The following is a 13,284-nucleotide window of genomic DNA, read 5'->3' as shown; positions in this document are numbered from 1 at the left end:
CATGTTTCTGAAGTGATGTGGAAAGAGAGTTCAGTAGACTGACTCCTTAAAAACATCCTAAACACACTGTACCAAAGCATTTTGTTTTTTACTTCTTTTAAAATGGTGGTTATATCTAGTTTTTAAACTGTTCAGCCATATTTTTTAGTGTCTTTTTTTTTTTTTTTGCATATTTTTTCTAGGAAAAAGTTTTTATTTATAAAATGAAACACAAAAAATAGAAAAAAATTCAAACTGCTCAGACTTGCTAAAAAAGAAATTTTAATGCTTGCAACATGCCTTAGATTCGTGCTTACATGCAGCAAAACGCACAGCTCACTCTCTTTGTTTTGCTTTTCGCTTTTCTAGGACGCCGCAAAGTAGAAAGCAGCAGTCCATGTCCAGCTCTATGTCTTTGTCTTTGAGCCAAATTGCGACACCGAGACAGACCCTGTCCTTCTCCGCTGCCAGTACCCCGATGGACAGCAGCAGAACAACTCATGAAAGTGTCAGAGCATCAGACGTCTCACAGCTCGCATCGGCTCATGAGCAGTCTCACCTGAGGCAACGCAGAGTAACCACAACCACCACTACAACTACTGTGGATGGACAGTGGGGTGAGTTTAATAAACTACAGAGATGGTCACAAAGAATTTTGAAAGCTCTGCCTTATTTCCTCAGAAAAGCTGCAATTGGCAGTAAAAGTTCAATCTTGTTGTCGTTTGGCCGTCCTCTTCCAGGGCAGCGCTCCAGCCACAGCTCATCAAACATCAATGGAGACGCCAGCATTTCGAAGTCCGGCGCCTCGCTGCCTAATGGTTACATCTGCAAAGATTGCTCGTTTCACACTCAGAAAAAGACCTCCCATGTCACACAGTCATCATCGTCATCATTATCAGCATCATTATCATCCTGCCAAGCAGCAGAATCTTCCACTGATGCCCTCTCTTCTGTATCTTCACCTTACACAAGTATTTATACCAGAGACAGGAGTCAAAGGAACAAGACGGGTGAGAAAATACTTTTTCACTGCTGGGAAATTGTATGTTAAACTTTTTGAACTAGAAGATTCAAGGCCAGAATGAGCATCTCAAAGCTATGAATGTTAACCATTAATGATGTCTCTCTCCAGGTGTCCTGATGTCAGTATCTAACTCATGCATGCGCTACAGCAAAAAAGCCCTGGCCCCCATTGTGTCCTTAGTCTCAGTTCTCTACAGCAGTTTGGTCTGGCTGGGTACAAGGACAAGGTTTTCAGGAGGAAAAGGTATTCTGAATCTTTGTTGATCATTTACCCATTAATCCTTTACTCTCTGATCATCTGCTCTTATTCTTGATTCATGTAGCTCTTCAGTTATTTCATCATACTTACGTTCACATTTTTCCACTGTCTGGATTTGTTTTTGTGGATTTCTGTCAGTAACATCACTTCTTTATCTTCTTGATAATGTATTTTTAATTTTTTCCACAGTTCTTTGTAAAAGTATTCTTACACCTAGAACCACAACATGCTGTCAAATCTTCAATGTATTTTATTAAAGTTTTGTGTTTATAGATGGACAGTAAGTAGAGCATCATTGTGATGCTAAACCATGTCCTCATTGTGAGGATCTTTACAAATATACATTTGAAATTGAAATTGTTGCCTGTATTTACCAGCCCCCTTTATTCTAAATAAATAAAATCTAGTGCAACCAGTTACCTTCACCATTAACCTAATTGGTAGAAAGTTTCCATACCTGTGTAATTAAACATCACTATTTCCAGTTGTTCTGTGAAAGCCTCAGAGCTTTGTTAGAAAACATTAGTGTACAAACAGCATCATGAAGACCAAGGAACACAGCACAAAGGTCAGGAATTGTTTTGGAGAAGCAGAGTTTGGTTGAACATTTTGGAGAGTACCAGGCCAAGACTAACCTGGCAAGAAATCCATCGAAAGATGGGAAGATGGTCAGAGTGATGGGAAACACTGATTGAATTAAGAAAAACATAACCAACATGTGACAAACATTGAATCAAGGTGCAAGGCACTGTTTTTGTCTCTGATCGTGAATCAAGTTTCCGTCTTGAATAACGATGCTTGTGTGGACAGGGATGTCAACGGACGTGTCAACAGGTGTCCAAGCCTCGTTCTCGGACTCCTTGAGACAAGCGTGGTCCTCGAGTTTGTCCAAACTTTGGCTGTTTAAGCAGACTGTTCTCCACAGGATGATGGGCTCCAAGGTTTATAGCTTTGAAGAACAAGGTATCTGCTGTTGCTTCACTGGAGAATGGTTAAAAATCACCGCTCCGGACTTCTGCTGCTGCTCTTCCTTTAATGAACTTTCTCTCCTTTCTAAACATTTACTGTTTTGTTAGCCGAAATAGAGGCCTCCTCAGGAGATAGAGATGCATGGTTTCTCACAATGTGGGTGGGCCTTTGAAATTGTCATCATCTTCCTATCTCTCTTTCCTAATCGACACATCTTTCACTTTCACACTTTCTTCTATTTCTGAAAGGGGAAGGATACTAAAAACGAAATAAATAGCTATGTCATTATATCAGTACTTCAGACAACACCGTCACAGGTATTGTACTTCTTCATTTTGTTAAATGAGTTTGTGAGAGCAGATATGCACTCAATTGACCCTTTTAAGGAGAACTTAAAAGAAGGCCTCAAATGTGCTGACCATAGCTAAAAGGCTGTAGTTTCAACAAATAAAAGGTCATGTTTCTACCCAGTTTATTCCCTAATTATATTTTTTCCACAGAGGCAGATGTATTTGCTCTGATGGTTCAGTTTCACTACTTTATTTTTTATTCCTATTTCTTGCAGGTTCTTCTGTGTATTCTCTTCACTGATTTCATGCGTCTGTTGTTTCTTTACTTTCATTCTTCTCAGTAAGAGATACATTTCCTCCACAAAAAGATGGTCTCATGATGTTTTTCTCATCTTCTCCTTGATTTTTTGCCATGATGTTCTCGCATGAAACCTTTCGTTATTGGTGTGTTGCAGGTCACTCAAGCTTCTGTGGAAGCATGAACGTGAAGGACCTGGTGACCGAAGATGCATCACATCTTAATCTCAATGGTTCCCTGTGTAAGCACACACAACACATGTTCTCTTTTTCGCTTTGTGTTGGGTTCCTCATGTGCATCTTTGATTGACAAAGTCAATGATATGCGTGCCCCGTGTCAGGATCAGCGGGCAGAGGTTGTGTGAACTGCTTTAACGTCTTGGCAGCATGTCGAACTTCATGACCTGCAGGAAGTGTAGCCAGCTCATATTTTTTTTTTTTTTTTTTTTTTTTAAAAGCATCATTTGAAACTTTAACATACGCTGTGATTACTGATATATGTAATGCTTGCAAATTAATACATGAGAAGAAAAGAAACCGATGAAATCAGATAAATCGTTTTAAAACTAAAGTTTGTATAGGGAGAAAATCAAATTTAATATTAATTCAATTAATGTCTCCTCGCTACTGTTGAACTGACCACTAAAGAGAATAAGGTAAACAAATTAGGAAGACTTTTTCAAAAGACAAAGGCTGAGTAAAAACTTTGATCATGAATCTGAACCTCAGATGTCAAGTGGAAGGTTATTTTAATTGTCTAATTTGGACTTTTATGACGGGAAAAAAACTATGGAAGCGCAAAGTTATGAACCAGGATAATCTATCAGCCCTAGGCACCAGACCGCCAGCAACCAGATAGTAGAAGACACTTATGTTTGGTCCAGCATATGCTGCTCTTCACTGAGTTCTGATGTCAGGAGGCTCCTGATTGTGGATTCAGAACTGATAGGCGTGTTTAGAAAAAGGTACTGAAGAGATGCGTCCATGATGCTAAAAACCTGAACATGGATTTAAAAAGTGTTGATCAAAAATAAAAAGCTTTAAGTAGTGGATGTTACAAACATTTAACACAACCACCTTCCAAACAGGGGGATTGGTCCTGGTTCTGAATCGGTCAGGTTCTGCTTCTTTGATAGACCAAAGCTTGCTGAGAGTTCGGTTCTGTCTTTGTCTTGAACAAAGAACCCAACACAGCCTTGAGTAGTTGTCACTGGGGACTGATCACGCTAAATTAAAAAATTCTTATTTTAGAACTTTTAGGTAAGGAAATGTTAAAGTGGTAAATTTGAATTCTATTGTGGCATCTGAGAACAATAACAGATACAGAAACTCAACACAAAGGATCTCAGGAAGTGAAATATCAAAGTTAACAGGTTGATAACCTAAAGAAAGGACTTGTGTCAGACATTAAGTCCAGTTGATCAGATGATGAACCAAACCAGTGTTTCTTTTAAATCATTTGACACCAAGTTAATTTGACAAAAACAAATGTTTTTCAGAGAAATTTAGAAAGCTGTTGTTTGGATATTTTTGTTTAGTTTTCAATGGAGCTTCGCAGCTTGTGTCATTGTATAATTTGCAATAATTTGCTTGATGTTCATTCATATTTAAATATTGCAGAATACATGTCTATAATCATGCAGCTTATTTTCCTTTTTGCCTTCTGCTTGTCTGCTGTCCATCGTTTTGGACACACAGGTGACGACTGTAAAGGCAAGCAGTACTCTGAGTCTCGCACTGTCGTCCTTACACAGACCTCTAGGTCATGGCGCTTGGTGGGGGTGCTGTGGAGCATCCTAGCTTATGCAGGTTAACTGAAGCTGCATCATTTTATTAATCCTAATCCTTCCATTACAAATATATTTTTACATGCATGTTGTTGTTGTAGGTCATTTGTAAGTTAAATTGATGTAATTGGTGAACCTCATTCACTTTGTCTGGCAGGTTCCTGCCTGCTGCAGCCCAGTCACTGTGTGCTTGGAGCTGGTAAAGCTATAGGTTCAGGAGTTACCACAGCAGCACAGAGGCTTCTATCATTCTTCTGGATGATCCTAGCAGCCCCAGGTAGGTTTCGAGTTTTTGTAATTTTAAATAAATGTTTATTCTCGCCCTCTTTTGTTTGATTATTTGAATATTTTCTGTTATTTTATTTGTATTTATTAGTAAAAGCAGGAAAGGGACTGCTGTGGTTTCTTGCAAGAGGATGGTACCAACTGGTGTCCATCATGTCTCTCCTCAATGTCTTCTTTCTGACTCGGTAAGAGTTCTTACCTCTGATAACAGTGAATGAATCATGCACATTTGTTATTTTAATACTAGCAATAAATAAAAGTCAAGACATTTGAATTATATTATTATGAGTTTTAGTTTATAAAGTGTTAAACATAGAAAAACTAACTTGTTTGTTTATAGATACATTAAAGTATTTTAAATCTGTACATAACTTCATTTTACGTAAATAAAAGTTAAACATTTTCTGATCTAAATTTTTCTCTTTTCAATTCAGTTCTTTTAACTGGTTGTAAAATTCTGTGTTTCAGATGCGTTCCCAAACTCTGGAAGCTCCTGTTGCTGCTTTTGCCTCTTTTACTACTTCTGCGTGAGTAAACCGCCCCCGTTTTTAAACAGATGGAACCAGTTTACTGTAGTCAGCACACACAGAGAAAGATATGTGGATATCAGAACCAGCACGGGTCTCTAGAGTCTGCTGTAAATGTAGCTGCAGTTTCAGGTCAACATTTCAGAGTCTTCACTGTAGTTCAGAGATTCTCAAAGAGTTCATCATTTTCTGCTCAATCCTGCTGCATTTAAAATAAGCCATCTCTTTTATTAAGCATTAACATTTAGGTTATCCCCTTTTAAAGGTTGAGAAATGTTTTTTTTTAGTGTTTATGATTCAAAAACATATAAAACCAATTTGTGTGTCTGCAATGTCAGTTTCACTCTAAATGTAGATATTCTAAATTTAGGATATAATATAAATTTCCTAAAATGGTGAAATACTATTTAACCAAACAGATAAATATTGCTGTCTCTTGAGTAAGGTTTAAACTCACGTTCTTTTGTCCACCTGCAGTTTTATGGTGGTGGTTTCCATCCACTGCTGCCCTGCTTGCCTACCTACCAGCCATAAACCTCACCGAGTGGCGTTCTACATCTAGATTCGCCTTCTTCTCTGACTTGGCTGCCGTTCCCGCTGCTGTCCCTGCAACAGAGACTCCCATGGAGCAGGCTCATGTCTCTCCTGTCTCCCAAGCAACAGTGAGTAGCAGCCTGTGGTAGTACGGTACTTCACAAAACTTCCATACCCTATTAAACCTTCTTGCAACCGCAAACATCAGTATTTTATTATTATTATTATTTTTTTATAAGAAATTGGTGCATAATTTGTAAAGTGGAAATAAATCCATAAATGGCTTTCAAATAAAAAAAAACAAAAGTATAAAATGTGTGCCTTTGTACTCAGCTCCCTTAATGTCTCTGACATTCCTTGTTTTATATTGTGTTATATTCTAACCCTTCCTCCGTCTTCATGAAGCTGTTTGTTCTCTGAGGCCTTCACAGAACAGCATAATTTAACTGAGAATAAATTACACGCTGGCAGACTTTATTTACTTATAATGAGACTTCAGTTTAGTGTAATTTAATGCACTGCATTTTATTTAGGGGCATCAGAGTAAAGGGGGATAAATACAAATGCATGCCACAATTTAATTGAGTTTATAAAGTTTTTTAAAGTTTGAGTTCAGGGTTGTAATATAACAGAACGTTTAAGTTGTATGGTGTATGATTAGTAACTTCATCCAAGGCTGACTTTGAGTTAGACTTCAGATTGAATATATATATTCATTTTTAATGAACTTCACTCTATTCCTTCTCAGCCAATCCTTCCTCCACTGACTGTCCACAGTGGTGTGGACCTGGAGCGTCTCGAACGTGTCGAGCAACAGTTGGCGTTGTTGTGGGAGAAAGTCCAGCAGAGAGACCAGAAGCAGGATCAGCGTCACAGTGATATTCTGGGTCTCTACGGTTCCCTCAGAGAGCAGCTCCAAAGTCAGAACGAGAGGGAGAGCTTTCAAGTGTGGGTGTCCTCTCTGATGGAGCAGCGACTGGGTGTGCTGCGAGGAGAGCTGGAACAGGAGAGCACAAACAGAGCGCAAGTAGGTCTTGATGATCATTACCATTTGATCCTGACCGTGGGATAGGCAAACTTACCAGAGGTTGGGAAAATAACGTTTTAATTTGTTTCCTTTGCAGAGTTCAGAGCAGCAGAAACAACAACAGGAAAGTCAGGCAACACGCCTGTCTGATTTGGAGCTTCTGCTCAAGGCTTTGGCAACAAAGACTGAGGTTTGCCTCAAGGCCACATTATGACAAGTGATGGAGATTAGTTAACATTTACTGAAAGCAATGATTAAAATAGATTTTTCATGTGTGTATAATAGGAGATGCAGCAGAAGCAACAGCAGTATGAGGACGAGACGAAGGAACAAGAGAAAGAGGCTGCAGTCACAGCTCCTAGCAGGTACTGAGGCAAAGAGAAATTAAATCTGCAAACTTAACATGAGAACAGCTTTTTTCTTATTTTACATGTTGCATTTTATGGTGTCTAAGTGTATAACATGTAGTTTCTATCCTTTTATCAGTGTGGGTGTGAAGCAGGAGGACCATGATGCTCTGCTGCTGGAGGTGCAGAGACTTGAAGCAGAGCTGAGTAAAATCAGGGTAGACCTGCAGGGTGTTGCAGGATGTAAGGGCAAATGTGAGCAGCTGGATTCACTGCAGGAGACTGTAAGTAACACAAACTTCCCATCCAATCAGCAATGCTCCTAAATTGCCCAAACTTCACATAAAGTATTTCCTGCTATTTTTATTTCAAAATGCCCCTATTTAGATATCGAATCAAGTGTCCTCGCAGTTGCGGAAAGAGCTGCAGGCTCTGTTTTTCGGCAGTGGTGCATCAGCAGAGCAGGGGGAGATCCCCCAGTCTCTGATCCACTGGCTGTCACAGCGCTATGTGAGCACCCCTGACCTGCAGGCGGCGCTGGCCTCCATCGAGCTGAGCATCCTGAAGAACATATCGCTGCAGCTGGAGCACAGTCAAGCCCAGACTCTGGACGAGGCCGAGTCCAGAACCAGAAGCATCGTTCAGACGGTAAAAGGGGCGGTCCAGCACACTTCTTCAACTGAGGGCCTGTCTGAGGAGGTAATGCATTTATACCTTCTGCTGTTAATGATTCACATCTTTGCCACAAAATGTATTAAAAACAATTAAAATGTGTTTTTTTCTGTCATTTGGAAAACAGCATGTGAAACTGATTGTTCAGAACGCCCTGAAGCTTTACTCCCAAGACCGGACGGGTCAGGTGGACTACGCCCTGGAGTCTGGAGGTAAGAAGGAAACCTGTCCATCCTGAGCCTGTATCCAGGTCAGTAGTTAACTCTGGTGTGGTTTAAAGGGATTAGCAGTCTGGCATTTTTGTGTTCCGTATGTATTACGTAACGAGGACAAAGCATTAGCAGGCTCGAGGTCTGCAGGGTATTAAACCTGCTGTCTGTCAGCCTGTTTGTGATATTAACTTTCTTGGTTGGGCTGGGCACTTCAACATTGTTCTTTGGTTATCCATACATCCATTCTCTGTACTCATTTATGATTGCACTCACTAAGGGGAATGTAGGGAGACCTATTACCTTCGTACCTTTCTTTGTTTAATCAGGTGGTAGCATCCTCAGCACTCGCTGCTCTGAGACATATGAAACAAAGACGGCCCTCATGAGTTTGTTTGGCCTGCCACTCTGGTACTTCTCCCAGTCTCCACGTGTTGTCATCCAGGTGAGCCCCACCTTCAGATATCCAGAGAAAGAAAATGTTTTAATCATAAAAAAACAGAAGCGTGCATAAATCGACCGATAACTGTTAAATTACTAACTTTTGTTTTTAAAAATAATCCTGTTTGCTTCCTTTCCATCAGCCCGATGTGTATCCTGGTAACTGTTGGGCATTTAAAGGCTCTCAAGGTTATCTGGTGATCAGGCTGTCCCTGAGGATCCTGCCCACATCCTTCTGTTTGGAGCACATTCCTAAGGCCCTCTCTCCAACAGGAAACATCACCAGTGCTCCACGCAACTTCACTGTCTTTGTAAGAAACACTGACCCAACGCCTAGAAAGGTTGTAAATAATCAAATAGAAGCACTTGTGTCTTGTTTTGACTTGTTTTTTACGTTGTTTTCTTTAGGGTCTGGATGATGAGTACCAAGAAGAAGGAACATTGCTTGGACACTACACATATGAAGAGGATGGCGAGTCTTTGCAGTTCTTCTCTGTTAAGGTAACTTTAAAAGCAACATTATAACCTTTTAAACGTTAAAAAATCAGAATTTATCATTATTTTTTATCTAAATCTTTGTTTTATTTTTCAGGAGAAAAACGACAAGGCCTTCCAGATCATTGAGGTGCGGGTTCTGTCTAACTGGGGTCATCCAGAATACACATGCTTATACCGCTTCAGGGTCCACGGAGAGCCTCGTCCCGAATGAAGCAACCACCACCAGACGCACTAATAAAACAACATTACGCTCTATCTGTATATAACTCTCACCAGCTTCTTTCAAAACGGAGGGGACCACATGGTGTGGATAGTTTGGTATGAAAGCCATGAAGACAGAGAAGTTGTGGACTGTAAAAGCAATGTGTGGAGATGGAATCAGAGAAGTATGTTTATAAAATACTGAAAGAATCACAGGGACGTTTTGTATCTGGACTGTAAAGGAACGCAGAGAGAAATGGAACCACAGAAGAAGCTAAAAGTCTTTTTTCATTGCACTGAGTTGCTCAAGAGGGTATCGAGACACCCCTGAGCAGATAAATCCATCCCCACTTCTACAGGAAGGTGGACACTCTTAAATAGGACGGCGATTTCAGACTCATCGCAGCCACCTGTTCATTCTGCATCTGATTTGTTTTAGTTCTTTTAGCCTTTTTAACTTTCATATTAGAATCTGCTATTTTTAGGAACAAGACCACTTTGTCTTTGCCTGAGATGCTGTCCAGGCACGTCACTCCCTTCGTTGCTGTGCTAACCTGAGAAGTCAACATGCTAGGCTTGGCCTGAATGCTTTGCCATAGACTTTTGTTAAAGAACTGAACATGCTGCCCGTGGAAAAGTTCTGAATGCTTGATCAAGTACGGACTCAACGCAACTTTCCTTTAATCACACTGAAACCACTGACCTTAGCTTTATGTGATGCAAACTTTAGGATGCTCCTTACTACATTCAGTACAAGACATCTGCCAACATATAGCTCCTCCTCCGAACGCACTATAAAATATTACATCCATCATGTACAGTGCCTTGCAAAAGCATTGTTACATTTTGTTACAAATACAAACTCCACTGTGTTTTATTGGAATTTTATGTGATAGACCAACACCAAAGGAACCAGATGTATGGTTTTCACATTTTTTAAAATAAAAATTCAAAGTGTTATGTGCCTGTGTATGCTAAACCTCTGAGTCAATACTTGGTAGAACCACCTTTTACTGCAGTTACAGTTTGGAGTCCTTTGGGGATATTTCTGTACCAGCTTTCCTCATTTAAAGGCTTAATTCTTTGCACAATAGCTCATGCTCAGATTTCATGCAGAGTGTCTGTGAACATCAATGTTTACATCTTGTGGCAGATCATCAGTTTGCTTAAGTCTGATCTTTGACTGGACCATTTTTACAAATGAATATAATTTGATCTAAATCATCCTTTGGCTGTTAAGAGTTTTCCTGCTAAAAGGTGAACTTCTGTTTTTTTGACGGGTTTGAGCCGTCTTTAGCTTTATCCTTCTACCCATCACTTCTGAGCATCTTTCCTGCCCCTGCTAAAGAACAGCCTCCCCCCAGTACGGACAGTACCATGTTTTACTGTAGTGATGGTGTGTTCATGATGACGTGTAGTGTTGGTTTTGTGCCACATAGAATTTTACATGTAGGTGAAAAGGGCCAAATTTGGTTTGTGTCCTCTACATGGCTTGTTGCCGATTTCTTAAGGATTCATTGTTTTTGCTGTCCAATCTTCCAGAAAGTCCTATCAACAGATTCTGCCACATGAGCTGTGGACCTCTGCAGCTCCCCCACATTTAGCATGGGCCTCTTGGCTGCTTCTCCTACTAATGCTCTCCTCGTCAGTTTGGGTAAATGGACACATCTCAGTAGGCTGGCAGTTTTACCGTACTCTTTCTTGGATGATTGAACAGAGATCGGTGAGATGTTCAAAGCGTGGAATAATGTTCTATTACCTAATCCTAGTCTCTGCCCTGTCTACCGTGTTCCTTGGTCTTCATGGTGATGCTTGTTCACTAATTTTCTCTAACAAATCTTTTGAGACCTTCACAGAAAAGCTGGATTATTAAATTATGTCACGTTATGTTACGGAGAGTCATTGAACTCTATGCAGGGCATTTCTGGAAGAACATTTTTTGGAGAATACAAAAGACTTGTGACTGGGGTGGACTACAACAGTGGTGTCTAAAGTCAGTTTTCAAAGGCCCTACATGTTTTTGATATTTTCCTGGCTCAACTCACCTGGATCAAATGCATGGTTCAAATGACATGAGGTGATTCAGGCATTTGCTTCAGGGGTGTTGGAGCAGGGGCTCTTGTAAAACTTGCAGGGTGCCAGCCCTTGAGGACTGGAGTTCGACACCCAGGTTTAGATCAAAGCATGTTCATGTGTTAGATTGGCCCATTCAAAGTTCAGATCTAAATCCAAATGAGAATCTGTGGCAATACTTAAAACGTTTACAGGCACTCAAATATCCTATTTGACGAAGCTTGGGCTGTTTTGTAAAGAAGGACCAGAAATCTTTGTGTGTAGATGTGCAAAGCTGCTAGATGCATAGCCAGTAACTTTTTTGCTGTAATCACAAGAAAAGGTGTTCTACAAAGTTGTTTGAATACAAATGCTCGCCACACTTCCATGATTTTATTTGGAAAGCATTTAGAAAGCCATGGATCGTTTTCCTTCCACTTCACGATTATGCACCGCTTTCTGTTGATCTTATGAACAAAAGGTTGAACGGGATTTTTAAAGGGAGTTTATCACAATAGATTTAATTTAGAGGTATCAAAGTAAAAGAGTTATTACAAAAGTACACCACAATTCATATTTTCACTTCACAATCACGCACTACTTGGTGTTTGGTAAACATAAAAATCCATTCAACTCATTGAGTTTGTGGTTGAAACGCAACAAAATGTTGAAGAGTTGAAGGTGCATGAATCTTCTTGTGCGGCACTCTATATGAAAGTGTTTAAGTCCAGTGCCTGGAGCTCAGATCTTAACCAGAGCTTGGAGCTAAAAGAGTTTGGTTTTGTCTTTCTCTCTCTCCCTTTACCTAAATGTCTCTGTTCACACGGGCTCTTTAAACACTAAAATCCCGAAGGAATGTAATTTGTATATTTCAGTGTTTATGGTTGGTCCTTTACAATATCTACTTTTATCAGTGTTGATTTATGAAAAGAGAAATCCTGTCATTATTATGATTGTTACTATTATTTCTACAGTTGCTCATTGTGTTTGCTTTCTTTTTGTTTTAATTTGGGGGATTATTCAAAACGGTATGCACTGCAACAACTTGTAAGACAAAAGTTTATGGCACAGGTATTTTTGTTCAAAATGGGGCTATGTAAAGACTTCTGGTTGGGTAGGTTAAAAATGCTATTTGTAAAAACGTTTTGCTCACAATCTTATTTATTAAGAAGTTATTAGTGGCTGCAAATTATGGGGTTTGGCCGTGTATATTTTGTTAAAGGTTGTTCAGTGCATTTTGGAAATCTTTTTTTAAGATAAATGGTTATTTTTGTTCAGTCATGAGATGACTTAACTGCTTTGGAATATATTCCAATAAAGACTTTAATTTTGATCTTTTATACAATTTATTTGTATCTATTTTCACCTGACATGCTTGTATTACTTGATAAATATTAAGAAGTCTGGATTCTCTACTATAAAATGTTCTGGATTTAAAAAAAAAATACATGATCAGATTAGATTTGGATGATCGTAATGCAAACACATTTTAAGGCAAGACATGTTTATTTACATAACACAATTCATACACGAGGACATCAAAGAAAACAAGCCTAAGAATAAAAACATTCAATAAAAGAAACATGTTAAAATAGAGATACTAGGATTTGATTATACATTCATTTTCAATTGATCTTAGTGTTTTAATTTAAAAACTTTTGTTACAGGGATACAATTGTTACCTACACAATTTATTAGGAATTGTCTCCAGAAGGACTCTAACCAGGCATTGTATATGACTCATAGTCCAAAGTGGTTGGTTCTGTACAAAGTAACTGGAGCTTAGAGTAGTGAAATACTCAACCTAAACAGCAAGAGCTGGGGTAGCAGCATGTGTATGTCACCATAGTCAAAAACATTCAAGTATGTAGCCTGAACATATATTTT

The 13,284-nt window shown here is 39.3% G+C and overlaps 1 protein-coding gene across 2 annotated transcripts; it reads left to right on the top strand.

Annotated features, from left to right (window-relative positions):
- The first annotated feature begins 350 nt into the window (after positions 1 to 350).
- On the top strand, positions 351 to 12,730 carry LOC124863368 (SUN domain-containing protein 1-like). Of its 2 annotated transcripts, XM_047357720.1 has the most exons (20): positions 351 to 596; positions 720 to 989; positions 1,112 to 1,246; positions 2,072 to 2,224; positions 2,976 to 3,059; positions 4,516 to 4,626; positions 4,762 to 4,881; positions 4,981 to 5,074; positions 5,358 to 5,416; positions 5,894 to 6,078; positions 6,699 to 6,977; positions 7,075 to 7,167; positions 7,263 to 7,342; positions 7,464 to 7,608; positions 7,712 to 8,023; positions 8,124 to 8,208; positions 8,535 to 8,650; positions 8,790 to 8,957; positions 9,055 to 9,147; positions 9,239 to 12,730. In XM_047357720.1, the coding sequence occupies exons 1-20, from the start codon at positions 377 to 379 to the stop codon at positions 9,353 to 9,355; spliced, it is 2,919 nt and encodes a 972-aa protein (XP_047213676.1). In that variant the 5' UTR covers positions 351 to 376; the 3' UTR covers positions 9,356 to 12,730. The 2 variants fall into 2 exon arrangements, with proteins under 2 accessions (XP_047213676.1, XP_047213677.1); XM_047357721.1 differs by lacking the exon at positions 2,072 to 2,224.
- Positions 12,731 to 13,284: the final 554 nt, after the last annotated feature.

Source organism: Girardinichthys multiradiatus, chromosome X (assembly GCF_021462225.1).
Source record: "Girardinichthys multiradiatus isolate DD_20200921_A chromosome X, DD_fGirMul_XY1, whole genome shotgun sequence".
NCBI lineage: Eukaryota > Metazoa > Chordata > Actinopteri > Cyprinodontiformes > Goodeidae > Girardinichthys > Girardinichthys multiradiatus.
This window is presented reverse-complemented; position numbering and strand designations above follow the sequence as displayed.